The sequence below is a fragment of the Triturus cristatus genome, chromosome 5_2 (assembly GCF_964204655.1).
Source record: "Triturus cristatus chromosome 5_2, aTriCri1.1, whole genome shotgun sequence".
Classification (NCBI taxonomy): Eukaryota; Metazoa; Chordata; class Amphibia; order Caudata; family Salamandridae; genus Triturus; species Triturus cristatus.
The window spans coordinates 701,387,988-701,409,145 of NC_140588.1; the positions used below are offsets into that span (position 1 = coordinate 701,387,988).

Consider the following 21,158-nt stretch of genomic DNA (forward strand, 5'->3'; position numbering starts at 1 on the left):
CTACAATCCACACTGTGAACATCTTCAAAGGAGAACTGGATGCACTCAGGAGGTGTCTTTCAGTAGAATGGCAATATGAAAAGAAAGACAGTTTGGAAATGGAGGCATACATATTTTTTTCAAAACAAAAAGAACTGATTGGCTGTTTCATACCATTCTAGAATAAAAACTAGGCTGTATGTGTAAACTAATAGAAGCATGTTTTGTATTGGTACAAAAAAATGTGTTACCAAAGAACAGTACTATGGATTTGCTGTTAGGTTTGAAAAGTCAAGCACTCTTGCTCTGTGGAATTGAAACATTGTGTGGCGAACTTCTGACCTAACTCCACACAGCAGTGTTCCATGAGCTGTTGCTATGGTAGCAGGCAGAAGTCAAGTTGGGGGAAGGGTACTAGGCAGAAGTCAAGTTGGGGGCAGGGTACTTTTGGAAAAGGGTTGGTTTTCAACCAATAGAAATGTGTGATTACATTTGAAAAAAAGGGGGAAGCACTGAGATTTGAAACTTACATGTATATGTGTGGAAAAAGAGAGGGAAAGTTTGCCATTATCTGGTTCTGCTGAGAGGAGAGAGTCAACAGAACAGAGATCCTGGCTCTGATAATCTGCTGTTTGAGTGCCACATTTCTTTCACAACTAACTAATTTTAAAGGTGAGGTTAGAGTTTGAGAGGAGATGTATATGGTAAATTAAGAAATGAATAATAGAAATGGAAATTCTTTTTGTTGAAGTTGCGTTTATCATTTTCTGTTTTGGGAGAAATTTAAATGTGAGGAACATGTAAAATAATATTGACTATGTTTTCACGATAAATTAAGGTGTACTGGAAAAAAAAAAAGAATAGTTTAAGGGTTTGAGGTTGGACTCAGTAATGCAAATACATTCAGCATCACTAAGGCTGGTTGCCCTTGCTGGAATGTAGGCAGCCACCCAGGTTACACATGGTGGTGGTCTGAAAAAGCAGTTTGGACATGTGCATTTAAAAAAAATCAAAAAAGTGATTTCATAATGTGTCAGTCTGTAAAAGTGATTTTCACTTGCCAAAAAAAAGAGCAGTCAGTGTGCTTTCAAATTGGCAAAGAAATTTCGTTTTGGGACTAATGTGAAAACATGACTCTGTGTGGAAATAGGAATTACAGGCAGAGATTTATTGCGTTTTTTTCTGGTGATTTCACAGTTGCATTAGTAGGAAAAAGGGGGAGCGATTTTTTGGGGGAAGAAGCAGACTCTTAGCACACACCCATCTGCTTGCCATGTATAATCATGCACAGTATTTACAAGCGAGTGGGGTTTTCAGGTTTCAGTCTGTAATGCAAAGACATTCAGCATCACTAATATTTTTTGGAGTGGGTATGGTAAGTCAATAATAATAATTGTAGTCTCTCAAGGACCTTGTAATGTGAATATTGATTTTTAGTGTTTTTAAAAAAAAAAAAAAAAAAAAAAATACGCGCACGGTAAAAAAAAAAAAAAAAGTTTTTAAAAACATATGTAAAAAAAAGATGAAAGATAAGGTTGGCTCTTAAAAGAACCGTTGTGTTCATGCAGGGACAGAGGAAAGAAAGAATGGGAAAATTATTCAAAGCGACAAGTGTGCTGATCTATTTTGTTGTTCACTAGGGAAACACTGGTCTCCCTATGGCAAATTAGATCTTGACAAAAGGCGCATCGAATATCAACCCTCCGAAATCGAGGGTTCATTTCCAGAGGGCCAGCAAAAGGAGATGCTCCCCCCACAGATGAAGGGCTCACCTGACCTGCAGAAGAAGGAGTCAGCTCTGCAGATGATGGTCCAGGCTGAGCTGCTGTGGATGTACTTGCTTGTCTTTCTGAAGAGTTACCTCCAAAAAGATGACCATGTGTCCTTCTGTGTACATCCTTGAGGTGTCTCTTCATGGTATGATTCCCAAAGGAATACTTCCTGTCAGGATTACCTCTTGAAAGTACACGCTGACACAGCTTGCAAGTTACTTAGGGTGCATTCACCTTTTGCTGGCCTTCAGGAAAAGTAAAATAATCCCATACATAAGAGGGCTTTTGTTTCCTCGCTCTCTGCCACAAAACAGTGCTGCTAGTGCTAGCCTCACTCTCAGAAGAGCTCTGCTGTTCTGCCATCGTATCACAAAGACAACCCAGCTCCTTCTCCTAAGGGATCACAAGCAGAAATGAGAGGAATGGGTGTGGTGTAGGAGAGTTCTAGAACTGAAAGTAGTTTCAACCAATCAAAAGTTGCGTTTCATGATCACATGACCTACCGTACGCTTACGGTGCGCTTACGGTACGCTTACGGCAAAAGTGCGCATGCGCGTAAAAAAGACACGCGCTTGCGCGCATGCGCATAACAGACACTACCCGACACTTCCGCGTAACGTGCGCGTGTAGCGTACGCGCGCACGCGTCCCACGCGGAGTACGCGCGGCTACGCAAATTGCGTAACTATACGCAAGCAGCGTAGAAAAATTACGGGCGTTGCGTAAACCGTACGCTTACCGTAAGCTTATGGTACGCGTACTAAAAAAATAATAAAAAAAAATATAAAAAGTACTGCAAATAAATTTTACATGTTTATTTTAAAAAATATATTTAAAAAAAAACATATTAAAGAATTTTAAAAATTTAACCATAGTCTTTATAAAAGGTAAGAAAAATAAAATAAAAATATGTTAAAAAAAATAGAAGAAAAAAAAAACAATTAGCATTTAAAAAACTTTGCAAATTCACTGAAAAAACCATGGGTTTCACACACGTTATAGTTAGGAATTAGCATTTAAAAAACCTTAGAAATTCAGTGAAAAAACCATAGGTTTCACACACGTTATAGTTAGGAATTAGCATTTAAAAAACCTTAGAAATTCAGTGAAAAAACCATAGGTTTCACACATGTTATAGTTAGCTGGACATTTTACTCGTAAAAAACCAATGAAATTCCCCCGTTATAGTTAGTTCAGCTAACTATAACTCGCGCGCCCGCAATGCACTGCTGATGACGTCACATATTACATCACTCATGACATGGTCAGTGACATCACTCATGACATCACTGATGACATCTCAAATGACATCACTGATGACATCACTGATGACATCATCCTTGTGATAGAGTGTCAGACCTCCTCTCACCCTAATATAACCTTTGATACACGCATTCAAAAATAGAGACTAAAATTTTCAAAACAATGGACATACCAATAACAGTTACAACAACCTCTTCAGTAATTCTAAGATCCACATACACATCCACTCATTCACCAACAGTCCTATACAGTCACTCATACATGTACTCACTTATCATATGTACTCATACACCTATACATCCTGTTACACAATGCCACTCATCCATAGAGCTACTCACACACAGTCACTCATGCTAATAAAGAATCAAACATACATTTACTTGCATATACAGTTATACACACACCACCACACTTACTTCTACGGAAACTTACACATACTTAGTCTTTTAAACAATCACTTATAGAAATACATACTTATTCATACAGGAACTCTTTCAATCTCTCACTCTCACATATACTCACATATATAAACCAATAGTCACATATACTAGTTTTAAACATATGTAGTTACTCATAAAGACACTATTGAGACAGTCATTCACTCACTAACACACCCATACACACACTCATCCACCCATGCAGTCCTGCACACATGCTCAGTTTAACACATACAGTGAGTCACTCATTCATGCACCTATGCACTACGTCATACCCCCACCGAACCATGCAGACACTCAGACTAATACTCAAAAAACCAACTAATAACCTATATAGACACCCATGTAGCTACTCACCAACCCATGCAGCCACTTCTACACAAAGTGAAAAAATGATACAGATATTTACATATTTAAATATTACTCACTAAGCCATGTATTCACTATGATACACTTAATCAGTCAGTTACACAATCAATTTTTCAAAAAGAAATCATCCATTTAGACAGTAATATACCCATTTATTCTTCCATCAACCTTGAGATATACATATATAAAACATATTTAATTTTCAGAAAAACACACATTCACTGGATGATGTCATCAGTGATGTCATTTGAGATGTCATCAGTGATGTCATGAGTGATGTCACTGACCATGTCATGAGTGATGTAATATGTGACGTCATCAGCAGTGCATTGCGGGCGCGCGAGTTATAGTTAGCTGAACTAACTATAACGGGGGAATTTCATTGGTTTTTTACGAGTAAAATGTCCAGCTAACTATAACATGTGTGAAACCTATGGTTTTTTCACTGAATATATATATATATATATATATATATATATATATATATATCTCTGTCTCAGGCTTGCGGCACCTGTACCCTCAACCTTTCTCCGTGAATCACTTTACACTTTTTATTATATATTATAGATGATTGTAAACTGATTGATATGTGCACTTTTCACAGATCATGTCTTGGATTCACTAGGTTTACAACATTAAGGTTCAATTAGTTTGGTTTGTCACTTGAAGAATTCATTTGGACAGTTTCCCACTAAATAGGGAATGTTACATGGAAGTCACCATTCTCCACAAAGGGGATTATGCAGTGGTCACATATGCTCTTAAAGGCCTATCTTTTGATGATGGTTTGCTCCCTTTGTCCATAGAAGCATTTCGCTAATACATGTCACAATTTTGATATTACGTTACATACGTTGCTAATGCTCTCTTGTGAAATACTTTTAAGCATGGGCATTCGTAACACATTAGTGCATACTCATATAGTCTAGTAAATTTCATTATTTATACAGGAGTTGCTTCAGCACGAGCGAATAGAAACTATGACTCCGATAATACATTGGGGCGGCTATTTCCTTTCGGGGAGGTATACTAGACAATGGGGCACAGATAAATTAGGCCTTTTGTCTATCTGCATTTATGAGGTTGGCTTCCTAATTTACCCAGTCAGCAATGTTAGTTATCTTTCACATTGTTAGTCCAAAGAGGGTTGAAACAAACATTTTTACACATGTAAACAACTGTTGATGCCAAGATGGCGCTGATGTATCATAGTTGTTACAGTCCACTTTCCATGTTAATGATTATTCGCAGTGGAAAGTTCTTTTAAGAGACAAACTTTATTGACTGTGTTGTGTGAACAAGCGCTCTAAGGGGCGCGAAACGCGCCACGACTGGTGTATGATGTTAATAAACCTCTTTATCTTGGCATAAGAAACGGACCCGGTTTGTTTACGGACCAGAGTGCTCGTTGGAACTCCGTTCATGTGTATATTGATTTTACCGGCTGCTCCGCCGGCACCGAGCCACCCCTACAAAGACGAGGAATCTCCGGAAGGAGCTCTTTTTCTCTGGAGATAGATAGATAGATAGATATACACACACACACACACACACACAGAAAAAAACATAGGTTTCAGGGGCGCTATAGTTAGCTCGACATTTCACTCGTACAAAACCCTAGAAATTCCCCCATTATAGTTAGTTCAGCTAATTATAACTCGCGCGCCCGCAATGCACTGCTGATGACGTCACATATTACATCACTCATGACATGGGCAGTGACATCACTCACGACATCACGGGGTCCGAGGGGCCCAAAGCCGCCCCAGCGGAGTCAGACCGCCCAAAGATGGCATGCATTGCTTTGTAAAACTGACGAAGCTGGGCAGGGGTCGCTCCAGGTCCCAGGAAGGGAGTGAAACTCAGAGCTGACCCTTTGGGGTCCATATGCATAGCCGCGGGAGGGGCACCACCCACATCCCTCGTCGTCTCGGACGACGGATGGGGAGAAGTCGAAGATCAACAATGCTTCTTCGACTTCTTCTTGTGCTTCGACTTACCAGAGGAGTGCAAAGACGAGTGGTGGTGGTGGCTCCGTGACCTCGAATGGCGCGGAAGCGAATGCCAGGCTTCGAGAAGCTTTCGGGACCGCTCCCACAAAGACTTCGGATTCATGGTCCGTGTAGGAAGGTGGAATCTGACTATATGGTTGACCCCAACTTTTTGCCTGGTATTTGAATGGTTTTTGACTAGTCTGGCTGGTCTCCTGCTATCCAGGACCCCAGCCTATCTGCTTCCTCTCTAAACTGATGTGAGTACCCTAGGTACATCCCAATTGGATACTGAGGACACCCTGTCAGCCCCTTGTAGATGGTACCCTAGGTACCCAGGGGATGGGTCCCTCAGAGGCCTACCAGGGGCTGCAGCACTTATTGTGCCACCCCTGGGACAGCCATACAAACTGACACCACCAGACCACTACTGTAGTCTGGGTAAGGTGGTGCTTGCACCCCTTACAGGGATATAGGTATCCTGTATCCCACTTAATACAACACATATATCCTCATAGGTCACCCCTAAGGCATGCCTTACTAATCCTACAAGGCAGGGTGCTGAGATATGTGTGAGGGGGAACCCCTACCTGAGTAGGGCCCGTCTGCAACCTTCGTAAAACTATTTCTGGGTTGTTTGTAGTGCAGCCATACCATATACTCTTAACCGCATTAAAAGTAATCGCGATAGCGTGATAACTTGAGAGTGGCTGCACAGAATCATGTCGTGTTTGGTGTCAAACATGTAGGAATCATACCCCCAATCCAACCATGGGAGTGAGGGCATGATTCCCCCCTGCTAGAGGGGCGATATGGTAAAAGCAGCAGATTTTAGACACCAGTTTAAAAGTGCACACGTAGTACAAAATGGATGCTACCCGCCACCCACACGACTCTGGCTGCCTGTTGCTGGGCAGAACTCCAGGCACGGCAGCTGGACAATAGGGATCTTGTTGCAGGGAGGTGCTCCCACCTCCCCAGACAGACTATGTGGATTGGAACTGGGTGGGTGCACCATAGGATGTCTTTCAGACTTGCACGTAGGCTTCTCCAGTGCCTACTTCTGCATACACCGCCTCAGACCGGTTCAGGGGCATCCTGTCCCCTGCCCAGGCGGGAAAACACACAAAGGGGAGAGGGTGTAGCCACCCTTTCCCGCCTGAACTCTCATTGGTGGGCTCTGATCTGGACACTCCACTAATCTTTGGATAAAGGTGAATACAGGGTCCCCAGAGCCTCAGATTATTCTTGGACTTTACAGACTTGAACTTCGACTTGCTGCCGCACAGCTGAATGAAGAAATCTCCCTTGGGGTAAAGGAGTTACCCCCCCCTGCTTGGCAGGCACCTGAAACACTGCAAGTGACCCGGTTGGAACTTCGCTGCTCCCACGGACATCGACGACTCTTTCCTACCTTGAGGAGGGTTTCCAAGCATCACAGAGGCCAGTGAGTGTGCACAGCAAAGCTCAGCACCGTGGACCCCGTGGGTGCCGAGATCCCCAATACCCCAGGACACCGGCCACCTCTTGCACAGCACCCGACCCCCACGAGTGGGGAAGTTGTGCTTTGGCCCATTATTGAGCCAACCTCTCAGCATCATCTGTGCCAAAGATCGACGCCCTAGCTTGCTCCGGCGACCCGTGGGCGCATCTTTACGCACGCCAAATTGCTGCCTCCCGCGGTCCCTTGTCTCTCGACTGGTGGGCCCTGGCGGAGGTCAATCTTCACTTCCAAGAGTTCCCCTGGTTGCTCCAGGCCTGCTCTTCAGTCTCCTCGCTGGAGACCTCGCTCAGACCTTGTGGGTCTGCACCAGTAGCTGTTTTGTGATTCTTGCGTGGGTTGCGGTTGCCAAGTCTTAGTGGATCCAATCCGGACACCAACACCGCAGCGGCCCTCATCCTTCGTGGGACAGTCGCCCTCCAGAAGCTGGCCTTCCTTGACACCTCCTGGACCCCGAGGCTGACGATCCAAGCTACACCTCTTCCCCCTGGAAGCACCCGACATTGAAGGGCTCTTTCTCCTGAGCCCCCTGGTCACTGTGCCGTGACCCAGACTCTGTCCCCTCTGCTTTCAGGTCCTTCTCTTCAAGATCTACTTCTTCAATCTTCACGACATTGACGACGCTTCTTGCTAGCAGCAGTTCTTCACGTTTTGCCATTGAAAATCAGCCCGCGACCCGACATCGAAAACGACCTATGCACCCGGCTTCCCTGGGGCAGGTAACAGTGGTACCTCGGTACTCTCGTGGGTGTGGGCCCTTCAAAAGCTTAACTCTAAAGTCTTGAACTTGAACTCCTGCTAGAAGTGTTTTTAATCTTGTAAAATTAAACTGCGACATGCTCCATAGGCTTTAATAGAGATCCCGACAGTAGCTTCTGCCACTGCACGCGTCTCCCGTGGGTCCCCTTCCTCACTACCTTGGGTGGTTTCACAAGGGGCCAGCAACCCTAAATGCCCTAGGCATTGTCTGTAGAATTGTCGTGGTTCTTATACCACTTTTTTGATATATGGTTTGGTCCCCCCCGGGGCCCTATGATTCCAGTGCTATTTATTGTAAATATCAATGCTTGTTTGAATTGTATCTTTACCTCCAGTCTCATAAAGAGACTAGTGGGATTATTCTTAGAATAAATACATATATTTTATATATATATATACCTGTGTGGACTACTCTTTCATTTGGTTATTCAAGAGGTTATCTATGGTAAAACAAGAAGCTTAACACTCCTTCAAGACTTAGCCTGAAGGCTGCTCTCCACAGCTACGACTAGGATAGCTTTCTTTAAAGGTTGTCTTTTAACCTATCACCATAAGAGTCGAATTGGACTGGTGCAAGGTGTCCCCTATAATTAGTGGACAGCATATGCCAGGCCAACTTCTCACAGTCCGGCAGTGAGAATACGACTTGGGAACGTGGTCGCGTTCCAGGCACCACAGGCACACACGGTGCGGATCTGTCACCAACATCAGTTTTCGGCAGGAAGCGCAAGCCTTGAAACTGGGCATCCGTGACGTGCACCAGGAGTCGAAGACTCAAAAACAGTGTCAGCAAAAAGTTAGTCAAAAAGTGACTGGAGGTACCGCTCTCTCTGGATCTGACATCAGTGTCTAAGTAGCTACCGCGATGTCATCCCGGCGACCACGATGCCAACGACGAACCTGGAGCCGACCGACGCCACTTTTGATGCGCAGGAGTACTACTGACGAAAAACTCTCCGGATCCAGTCTGACGCCTGGGGGTATTTCTAAGGTAAGGAATCTATAACTAATTGTCTCTTTCAGATAAAATGAAAAACAGTGAGATGATAAGCGGAACAAATTACGCCAATCATTGTCAGTAAGACATTTTTTGCAAAAGATACAATAGCTTGGATCGAGCTATGAATGCTAAAATGCGTAACAGTGTAAATGAAGTCAAAGGAGCAGCAAAATTAAGGCATCGCAGGTGCTCTGTATAAGTGAATATGACTGAAGAGAAAGAAATACAAGGTGAGTCAATGGGGTGTACAAGCGAGTTCAATAAATTAACATATAGGAGAGTGGAGGCAGACACGGGCTGAAGATCACAAGGGACAGGGGTGCATGAGGGGATGGCCATGTAGGTGTTTCGAACCCCTGCTCACGGCTTCCCAGGGAGAGACAGGGGAATATGTGGTTTTCATGGTAAAGGATGATAGGGATCAAGAGCCATAGAAAGGCACTGATGTTCCAGGGGGAAGGAGGCGGGGTGGGGTCTCCTTCTACATGTTCTTTGAATTGGGTAAGCATGGATTCCTAGGCTGCTGCCATGGGGCACCTGCGAAGTTGTTGAGCATCCTCCCAATACAGTGCGGTGCTCTTCACCTCTCCCCAACGGGGAGTGTTGCACCGCTGGGCTCTCCAATGTATGGCGAGGACATGCTTAACCAGAAGGAGAGTGAGACTAACAAAGCGCACCCGCACTTTATGATTATTCCTCCTAGGAAACATACCCAGTATCTGGGTTATTTTATATATTCCCACCTTCCCAAGGGGTGTAGGATATTTGTTCTTGCCTCTATGTGGCCAAAGGTATTTGAGGTGTCCAAAGCCCTGTTCACAAATGCTTATTGATCGTCAGAGTATCTGTTTGTTCCCCTGATCCTCTATTGCCTGTACAATTTTGTGGGCCAAGGAGGAACTATGGATACCAACATCTGCCCGGGCACCTTTTTAGGTCTCACCTACTCACAGCTTTTAGCCATCTGCTGTCAAAGACCTATTGTGTTCTATGCCAGTATTTAGAGAGGTGATTGAGTCAGCCCACTGATTCCCGTCTTCATATGGTTGGTTTTGTTATTTGCTTGCTTCTTATTCAATGGCTTTACTTCCTCTTCTTGTCGCTCCCGTGGAGCATAGCTTCTTTGACATCCTTGTGATGGGATGAGTTGTATCCTTCCACAGCTCCACATCAAGGAAGCATTTTTTTGTTCTGCATTCCATGGGAGTAAATGTGTTTTTGGTCTCTTCTCTCTCTGATGCTTCACGCTCACATCCTCGCCCCCCCACTCTGTATAGCTTCCCATCCTCTCTAAGTTTGTATGTTGCTTCCCCCGTGCCTCCCTGTATTTCGCTCCTTTTTCTTAACTTTAAAACTCCTCCACTCCATCCAGCTCCTCCATTGGCCTGTCTCCCCCTCATTGCCCCAAGTTGCTATGTGGTGTTCATTTGTTGCATCTTATGTCCTGCTCACACCACTGTCTCTGCCCTATCTAACTTATAGCATTCATTTTAAATGGAAAAAACGTTACTTTTTTTGTTCGTCTGGAGGGTTGCTCCTTTCTAAATTAGGAGCTGTACGTGCAATACTTGAGTGTACATAAATCATCGAGCTGGGGCTTTCTGTTTTTTGAAGATGCTGTTCAGCATTGGCTATAACCATTTTTCTTAGTCCCGATGCTGACCAACATCTGCCAAACGTACTGGCAAATCTTAAAGGTGAGACCTAGTGGCTCTACCAATGTGTGATCTTTCTGGCCAAAAAGATTCCACCAACACTCTTTGGTAAGAAAGGAAGGAAGCAAGCGACAATGGGCATGGAAGAGAAACTAAGGCCACTGAATTTGTGCCCCAGCGCTTGGCAAGGAATGAAAGGTAGGGAGTTAGAAACACCATTCCACTCTTTCCTGAGAAAACTTTTTCAAAATCTTTTTCTTTTAATCTCTCAATATGCCTCGACTCAGTTTGGCAAGTCTTGCGAAACGTACAGTTTTTAATGCTGTGACAGAGTTCATAAATACCAGGAGGAGATTACTTTGGCCAAAATAAAAGTCTTATTAAAGAATGTGCTGTAAAGCATGGTTTTGCATACCTTTCATAAGAAAAGCTATTCAGTTAGTGTTTATATCTTCCAGTGCCATGTTATCCAGGTGCAAGGTCCTCTTCAAGTACAGCTTATTTAATGCACTCTCAACCCAGTTTATAGTTTTGAATCCCTGATCCAAGCCACAATCGGAAAAGCTTACAGCAATTTTCATGAATAAACTGACCAATCCTCACACTACCTACATTCTTTGTTCAACCGTGGTTCCAAATCCCAGCAGACTCATCTTTAACTCACAAGGTATTATTGATAACATACAAGCTCAGTCCATGCCCAAGAGTGGATATAAATAACATGAAGGAAGGTCCTTAGTTATAGATCATAGGGAACTCCATAAAATGTACATTTTACAAAAAAAGGGAAAATTCCAGGTACAACCACGAGAGAGCATTACATGCAGTTTGCGACAGATTTAGGTTAAACAAATTAGTGTGATGGGCAAACCGAATCTTGAACTTTTCATATACTAGGTTTAAAGGCAAAAGAAAATGCCTTATAGCTGTGGAACAAAGGCATTTGTGTAAGAAAAGAAAAGCACATATACTTTTACAAATGGCTCAACTACATGCCATCAGTAAAGCACAGGTCTTTGCCAACATGTCAAACTGCAAGCAGCAATTCTACATCACAGCAACTATAGCCAGACAAAGTAATATCACCAAGTGAATGTTTAGAGAGCGATGTGGAAGCAACATTAAATAAATTCAATTCAACAGAAAGACAGGTTGACAGAAAGCCTTCACGTCTCTGCCTCCCAATATGATCAGAGCAACACCATACCTATATAGATAGAGATTAACATTAAGATTCACCCAATTCTTGCAAGTAGTTGCTAACTGGCAAAGTATCGGGTAGTGGTTCTTAACCTGTGGCTCGGGGACCCCTGGGAGTCTGCTATGCCTACTCAGGGGGTCTGTGACTGCTTGAAATATTTAATAATATTAACAAATTAATAAAGTGGACATAAATAATGAAGAAATTTTCAATTTAAAATGTTAAAAATGTTCAGTAAATATGAAGGAATTTGAAATTGGAGGCTAAAAATGAAGTTAGTATCCTCAGATTGATTTGTGAGAGCAGTGCAAGTGTATCAAACAGAATATAGTATGGATGAGTAGTCCCTCTGTATTGTTCTGCGGTTCAAATCATCGAAAATGCTTAGGCCATGGTCCTCTGCTTCCAGAAATGCTTAGGTGGGTGTTCACAGAAGTCAAAAGGTTAAGAACCACTTGTATAGGTAAGTTGTATCAAGTGCAACAGACAAACATTCATACTGCATACAGCTGCAATTCAGGTAAGAAGATTTGAAGACAACTGCTAGCCCTCCATCTCCATTAATCCTCTGCTAAATCTTCATTTTACAAAGTGTAAGGTCCTTAATAGAGGTAGCACTTTGCAAATCAGTAATCAGGCTTACATTAATCCACTTTCTTCTGAAATTCAGGCGCTGGTAGTTAAAGCAAGTGTCTGGGAGCAATAACTGTTTGTTAGTCAACAAACAGTGTGACATGTTTTGAGATCACAAGCTATGCCTTCTTACACTTCTTTGGATCCTGTCCACCGCGTCACTTGTCGGATCTGGGAAGGTAGAATTGTAGCCGTCAATGGCGTGCTTAAAGCTGCTCTGAAAGCTATTTTTTATCTGTAGGAAAAATATTGGGAAGACACGAAACATAACTTAGATTAGTACAAATTTATGTACTACTGATTTCATGTTACCGTTCTAGCACAAGGACTTTATCTTTAATGGTCTACTATGTTTAGTCCATATGTTAATATACAGAGTGAAAAGTCTAACTCTCAGATATAGAACATTCCTGCTCTTTCAATTAATATTTAAATTATTTGCATGCTTTTTCTGTACGAAAATGGGTGATTAGTTGCAAAGGATGCGTTTCCTTCACAAGTAATAAACTTGCAATTGTCTTTTTACTGGGAACCAAGTACCAAATTGTAGCACTTACCTCTCTCAGGGTAGCGAAGCAGAGCAATTAAGGCCTACTCAGGCAAGCTTTTGTGGGCTTGCAATACCAATTCACTGGTATGCAATAACAACACTCAATAAATGATTGTCCAGTCAGTGCTTTTTCTTTTAATTATGAAAAGAATTTTTACTACGTGAATACTACTAAATACTATGCATTTAACTACAAAATATGTACATCAGGTAGATGGAATACCTTTGGTGATACCCTTAGGGAAGTAGCTTAGTCAGTAAAATTCAAGGGGTGTGAATCTCAATTTTCTCAACTAAAGAAAAAGCAGTGGGCTGCAATGGGGAGGTGTGAGATGACCAAGGTTCGGGATGGACTGTTTCCATGAGGAGAAGGGTCAGTACAGATTAGCATTAGGTGGGCCACTGTCTAAAGAACCATTGGTTAGAATGCTACCCGTGTGATTGGCACTGGTTACACTATGTACAAGCATTCATTCCATCACGTTTTGGGTGTCTGACTGCCAGCAGTAGGCCTAGAAACTTGAGTGGCACAGCTTCCAAGCACACTACTGCCAGGGTTTGTGAATTCCAAATGGTAGTAAATTTGCACTCAGTCATGGAGTACTTCTATGGGTGCAGATTTACTACATTTTAGTAAACTGGTCACTTTATATTAAGATCTGATCTAAAAAATTAACAAGATAAACTTCTTAGTGACATGAGACACAAACATAGCATACCAGACTCGGGCCCCGAGAAATAACTACCACACCATGGATGAAATTGAGAGGAGTCATTCCCCAAACATTAGTTCTGTATAGAGATCCTGCAATTACACACCTGTCAAATGGCATTCATCTGACACCAATGCAAAAATTTTGTTTTTAAACTGCAACAGCACTTAACACATTTTAACCATTAGCAAAGCCTAGCCACCTAGGGTCACAGACACACCATCAATGTAATGGGTGATTCAATGTGCAGTATTTTCAATGAATTACTTTGGACATTTTATTGGAGACACCACAAACAGCCTCTCACAAGTAGCTGTATTTAAGGCGTATTGCCATATTTCGTTTTTGAAAATACTGCATTTGATAGTTCCTTTTAAAAAAGGTTCTTGAAAGAGGTAAGCACCCAACTCCTACCTTGCAAACTTTGTGTGTTTATTGAATTCCTCTCTTTTGGCCAATGACACCACTCCCCCTACGCCCCCCACCCTCCCTCCCTCCCTCTCCCACCTGACCATAAATACAGCCCTTGTCATACACCAGACTGTACTTTTTTGGGCCCATGAGCAAATGTTCGTGAGTACCCATGATTTATGCCATGGATGCGCACATAAAATGTTATTTAATTAATATTTGCAGTTTAATTATCTTTTACAAGAGCAATTTTCCCTGTATTCATTTCACTACAGTATGCAAAATGTACTGATTCAGTAAAGAATGGTTGTAACAATTTCAGACTGCATGAGAGGTTAAAGTGTGAAGAACAAGTAGGTCAGCAGACCAAGTATAAATGAGGGCTTGAATGCATTTATATAATGCCAATACCAAGCCATCTTTTATACAGTGCCCAAAAGGTTCTTATGAAGCAGAATTCTGAAGAGAGTACTTGGTATTATCTACCAGCATGTAGCGATCTTCAACAGTGAGTGGGGAGAAGTTAATTATTTTCAGTAATGCATTTTCTGGTAGAGACTATCGAGCTGCAGATTCCCTACCATAGAATAATCCCCAGGCGCCAGACTGGATCCAGAAATTGTTTGTGAGCAGTACCCCTACACGTTGGTAGGTGGTGATGTTTGGCTCCAGGTACTTTCGTCCAGTCCGGAAGTGACGTGCACAGTGCCTATATAGGCGCCACCCCAACCTTCTGATGTCAGTTTTTTTTTTGTGTGACTTTCCATGTCAGAAGCGGGGAGTCATGAAGACACTGACCACTGGTGAGCAAATCTAGGGCCCTTAAGAAGGAAACAGACACTTTACTCTGAATCCGTTTGCAGAGTGAGGAGAATGGGTTGGCCGGTAAGGAATCGGCCGTAAGGAATTATCTAAGATAAGTAACTTGTTCATCTGACAGAGACTTTTATCCACAGATTCCTTACCTTAGAATATATACCCAAGCAATAGTTCCCCAGAGAGGGGCTGCAACGCGTATTAAACTACGAAAACCTGCAGGACCGACCAGTCAAACTGTCCGTCTGGGTTTCACTGCATGTTACAGGAGATTCATCAAGGGATATGGCACCATTGTTGCCCCCATGACAGAGCTGACTTCCAAGAAGCAGAGCTGTCAGGTGATCTGGACAGAGGCATGCCAGAAAGCTTTTGACACCCTAAAAGAAGGCATGTGCACGGCAACCGTGCTCAAGGCCCCCAATTTCTCCCAAGAATTTATTGTGCAGACTGATGCCTCATAACATGGCACAGGGGTCATGCTCTCGCAGCTAAATGAAGAGGGCCTAGATCAATCTGTAGCCTCCATCAGTAGGAGGCTACTTCCAAGGAACAGAGGTGGAGCGTGATTGAAAGCAAAGCATTTGCTGTGGTCTGTGGAAGAAGCTACGGCCATACCTGTTTGGCACTCACTTCCAAGTTCAAACAGACCACAGGCCCCTAAGATTTCTGGTTAATGTGGTTGAGGGGTGAGAATACCAAACTGTTGAGGTGGTCCATCTCCCTAGAAGGAATGTAATTTATGGTGGAACACTGTCCTGGAACAGACCGCATCAATGCTGTTGATCTCTCCAGGTTCTTCCACCTTAGTGAAGAGAACACCCCAAGAGATTGGGTACCTCTCCCACCTTCAGCAGGTGGTGAGGGGGGAGGAGGAAAGACGTGTTAGACTTGGAATCCTTGGCGTGGTATCCCCTGACATTTTGCTTCCTGACCCTCCAGTTTTGCTGACTTCATTTTGCTGGATTTAGGATTCTGGGCACTTTACCACTGTTAAGTAGTGCTAAAGCGCATATGCTCTATACTCTAAACATGGTAACATTGGCTCATCCATAATTAGCACATTTAATTTACTTATAACTAGTAAAGAGCACTATATGTGCGAAGGGCCTGTAAATTAAATGCTACTAGCGGGCCTGCAGCACTGATTGTGCAGCACTGATTGTGCCACCCATTCAGTAGCCCTTTAAACATGGCTCAGCACCTGCCATTGCAGAGCCTGGGTGTGCAGTTTTAAACTGCCATTTCGACGTGGCAAGTTTAACTACTTGCCAGGCTCAACCCTTCCTTTTCATCACATGTAAGGTAGGCCCTGCATAGCCACAAAGGTAGGTAGGGCGCAGTGTATTTAAAAGGTAGGACATGTACTTTTGAGTTTACATGTTCTGGTAGAGCAAAACTGCTAAATTCGTTTTTCACTACTGCAAGGTCTATCCCTCCCATAGGTTGTCATGGGGATTGCCTTAAACATCTTTTAAGTGTAATTTCCCATTTACAGCAAATAGAAAATTGTCATTTGGCGTTTCTGGACTCACAATTTAAAACCCATCTTTTAGTAAAGTTATTTTTTAGATTGCAGGTCTCAAAATGCCACTTTTATAAAGTTGGTATTTTCTTACTTTAATCATTCTGTGCATCTGCCCATCTCAAAAATAACGCCTGGGTTAGGGTGAAAGTTGGGCTTTGTGCATTCCCTCTAGACAGTCACACAAATGGAGCATCCTGAACGCCCACCACCAGGCTGATGGGCCACAATGGGCACAAATGTGCATCCTGATGGCCCACCACCAGGCTGATGGGCCTTCCTGAGGTAGATTGGGAGGAAGGAGCGGACACTTGCACCTGAAAAGGAATGTGTCTGTCACTACACAAAGAGCTGCACCCGCCTGTAGTGTGTCTGGAGCCAGGACCGATCTTCAAAAGCCTCTGATGGCTCCCCAACTTCAAAGACACATTTGGGTAGGAGTATTGGACCCCTGAGAGCACCAAATTAGAATTCTACTGAAACCAAGCACATTCTGCCTGGACGAACAGCAACTGTTCTGTGGGATAGACTGCCACTTTGCTACTGGCTTTGCTGTGTCGGCCTGCTGATTGCTGTTCTGTAGGAGGGACTGCCACTTTGCTACCTTCTCTGCTGTGTTGGCCTCCTGCCTGCTGCTCCTTGCCTGAGAGTTATAAGGACTGGACCTGCTCTCTACATCCTTGAACACAAAATTCCCCAAGGGCTTCCTCCCTCTTCTCTGAAGTCTCAGGGTTACAAAACACTTCATGCAAATCTGCTAGTGCTGCTGGACTCTGCCATCTGTGAGTCCTACCCTTGCCTGAGGTGCCCCCTTTAGTCCTGAGCCTCAGAAGTGGGTTTCCTGCACTATAGCCCTTTTAAATCAGCCTTCTGGGCTTTTCACGACAGTGAACATGCCCGTTTGCTCCGGAACCCTGTCGCTAGCTCAAAGGATCATTGCGAGCAGGTGCAAGTTTGTCTCTTCGCACAGCAGCATTGCTCTCGTGACCACCAGGCCCTAGCCAGTCTGTCCGCAACACCTGGCAACTCTTCGTGCCCTGGGGACCATCTCCAGCGACACTCATCGTGCTCCTGGCGAACTCTTTCCCCGCGAACGGGTCTCTTGGCTCAACTTGAGACAGTAAAACTTCAGTGTGACCCGTATGGAACTGTATCTGACACTCGCTCCATCACAGTCGGCTCGACGTTTAAGATTTGGCCCGGTCAAGAGTGACCTCAAGGAACCCTTTAGCGCCATTGACTTCTAAGTCCTGTTAAAATTTATATCATGTCTTCTGCTGATTGGATTTTTGTCCTTTTGGTCTTGTTTTAATCAGATAAACATACTCTATTTTTCCAAACTGGTGTGGAGCATACTTCTGTTTTCATTGTGTTACTGTAATTAATGTGTTTCACAAATACTTTACACATTGCATCTAAAGTTAAGCCGGACTGCTCTGTGACAAGCTACCAGAGGGTGAGCACAGGTTTATTTAGAGTGTGTATCAGACTTACCCTGACTAGGATTGGGGTCCCTACTTGGACAGGGTGCAAACCTCTCCAAACTAGAGACCCAATTTCTAACAAGCCGCAATGGAGGGTGGGTGGGTAGTAGAGCAAACAGCAAGAGAGTGGACGGGAGCTACCGGAAGCAGCAATGGAGGGTGGATGGGAAGAGGAAAGCAGCAAGGAAGGGGGCAGACACTAAGCAACAATGCCAACAGGCGGAGGATGAGTGGGGAAAAACAATGGAGGGTGGGGGGGGACACTAAGCTGTAACAGAAGAGTGAACTGACACTAACTGGCAACAGAGGAAGGATGGGCGGACACTAAGCAATGAAGGGAAAGATGGTGTGCACTAAGATACAAGAGGGATGGGTGGCTGGTCATACACTAAACAGTGCACCTGAGGAAGGTTGGTGGGGAAAAGCAATGGCAACAACAGAGGGTGGGTGTGTGGGGGAAAAGCAACAAAGACAATGGAGGCAGGGAAAGGTGGGTGGACACTAAGCAGCAACAAAGGGAGGGTAGGCGGTGAATCAGCAATGGTGGCAACAGATGGGAGGGTGGGGAATAAGCAACGCTAGCAACAGAGGGAGAGTGGCATAGAATTAGCAACACTGGCAACAGAGGGAGGGTGGCTCGGAATAGGCCATGCGGGCAACAGAAGGAAGGTGGCATTGAATAAGATATGCCAGCAACAGAGGGTGGGTGGCATGGAATAAGCAATGCTGGCAACAGAGGGAGGGTGGGCGTGGAATAAGCAAAAACGGCAACTGAGGAGGGTAGGCAGGGAATAAGCAATAGCGACAACAGAGGAATGGTGGGTGGGGGAAAGCAACGGCAGGGACTGAAGGGGAGGATGTGAGAGGAAAAAAGCAACAAAGGTAATGGAGGGAGTGGAAGGTGGATGAATAATAAGCAATGGCGGCAACAAAGACACGGCAACAGAGATGGGATGGGCAGTGAAAAAGCAACAGAGAGGGCAGGTGAGGGAAAAAGGAATGGCGGCAACAGAGGGTTGCAGGGAATAAGCAGAGGGGGGTGGCCGGTGAATATGCAATGCCAGCAACAGAGGAGGGCGGGTGGGTCAGTGGGGAATAAACAATGGCGACAACAGAGGAATGGTGGGTGGAGAAAGCAACAGCGGTGAATGGTGGAGGATGTGTGAGGAAAAGAGCAACAAAGGTAATGGAGGGAGTGGAAGGTGGCTGGACAATAAGCAATAGCGGCAACAAAGAAACGGCAACAGAGATGGGATGGGCAGGGAAAAAGCAACAGAGAGAGGGCAGGTGAGGGGAAAAGGAATGGCGGCAACAGAGGGTTGCGGGGAATAAGCAGGGGGGGTGGGCGGTGAATATGCAATGCCAGCAACAGAGAAGGGCGGGTGGGTCGGTGGGGAATAAACAATGGCGACAACAGAGGAATGGTGGGTGGGGAAAGCAACAGCGGTGAATGGTGGAGGGTGGGTGAGTTAAAGAGCAACAAAGGTAATGGAGGGAGTGGAAGGTGGATGTACAATAAGCAATGGCGGCAACAAAGAAATGGTGGCAACAGAGATAGGATGGGCGAGGAAAAAGCAACAGCCGCACAGAGGTTACGGCAGATGAAGAAAGAAGCAATGGCGGCAACAGAGGGTGGGCAGGCAAAAAGCAGCAGCTGCAACAGAGGGAGGATGGGCAGGAGAAAAAGAAGAGGAGGCAACAAAGGGAGGGAGGAATGGGGAACAGCAGTGGAGGCAACTGATTAAATGTATCAGTGGCAGTGGAGGGACAGAACCTTCAGGAGGTGGAGAAAAGGAAATCAGCACACCTGTAGAGTGTGGGACACAAACACATGGGAGGCGGAGTTAGCAGGGGACAAAACGTATGGAGGGGGGATGACTCGGGAGAGAGAACAACATGGAGCACAGGAGGGAGGACAGAGAACATGAGGGAGAGCAGCATAACATTGGGGACTACATCTTGGTATAATCACAGTTTTGTTTCTCAGTGCACTCTGTTTTCCTCAATGATACTAAATCTTAAACATTCGTTGTGTGCTACTCCATCCGATGCACTGTGTCTGACAGTGCCCTGAACAATACGAAACTAAATGGGTCAGGCGAACCAGTCCCGTGGATGTGTGCAACTTCAAAGAAACAATCTGTTTCTCATCTCGATTTAACTTAATAAAATCAAACTTCTGATGCTGGTTGCTTCTGGATTACTTCATCAATTTATTGATTCATCTGGAATATCACCATACATTTTTCATGATTCCATCATTCTGTAGTAACGCAATGTTATAGTTAAACCCAATGCATTTCGGGTCTATCATGGACCCTTCTTCAGGGGTATAAAGAAAAAATACAAGAACAACAGATCAGTCTCTGATTTGTCATTGTCCTCACCAAAAATGACTCAATATTTCACAAAAACGTTGAAACTCAATCAACATCATTGTGCGACTAATATCAAATATTTACAGAGCCAGTAAATGTGATTAAAGTGAATATAAATTCAGAAATACTCATTGCAATCGTAATAGGGTTGCAATGTGAAAATGGCAGCTTTATATCCATGCAAAACACTGATGTTTAAAATGGTCAATACTTTTTACCCCCCTTCCCTCCGGTGAGAGACTCTACACTGAGTGTATCATCAACTGGTCTACTCATGATTATCCAACACTTCTGCCTGAATTGTTCATCATGGCTGTTGTTCCGCGCAAGCTAATACTAATCGTGAAAAGCCAACACCTTACTGTCGTTGTCTAACCTGCTTCGTTCACTGTTATTTCAACTCAACCCCGAAAGGCCCCTCCATTTTTGCGCTGCCCTCATACTCAACGTCGTCCAACTTACTTCAAAGCATTGCCATCACTAACTTCCCGGTTTGACCGCCAGACAATCCTCACGTATTACCGTCTAAACGGCGCTTCCAAGTTCACTAAATTTAAAAATCTACTGTACGCCAATCATCATAAGCTCACTCTTCACGTGATACGGGAGCCCTGTGTCCCCTGCGTTTGAAAGGGTGGTACTCACTGAAACTTTTCGAAAAAAGAATGGAGTACTCTACAAGGGTTGATGGATAATCAAGACCTCACTTTCCAAAAAGCAGG

The 21,158-nt window shown here is 44.1% G+C and overlaps 1 protein-coding gene across 1 annotated transcript in view; it reads right to left on the minus strand.

Moving 5' to 3' along the window:
• TSPAN6 (tetraspanin 6) overlaps positions 1-21,158 on the minus strand; it is a 165,712-nt gene that overhangs the window by 60,586 nt on the left and 83,968 nt on the right. The window contains exon 4 of the mRNA XM_085607789.1: positions 12,693-12,794. Within this exon, the coding sequence (XP_085463915.1) occupies positions 12,693-12,794 (102 nt within the window). The remainder of the gene's footprint in view (positions 1-12,692; positions 12,795-21,158) is intronic.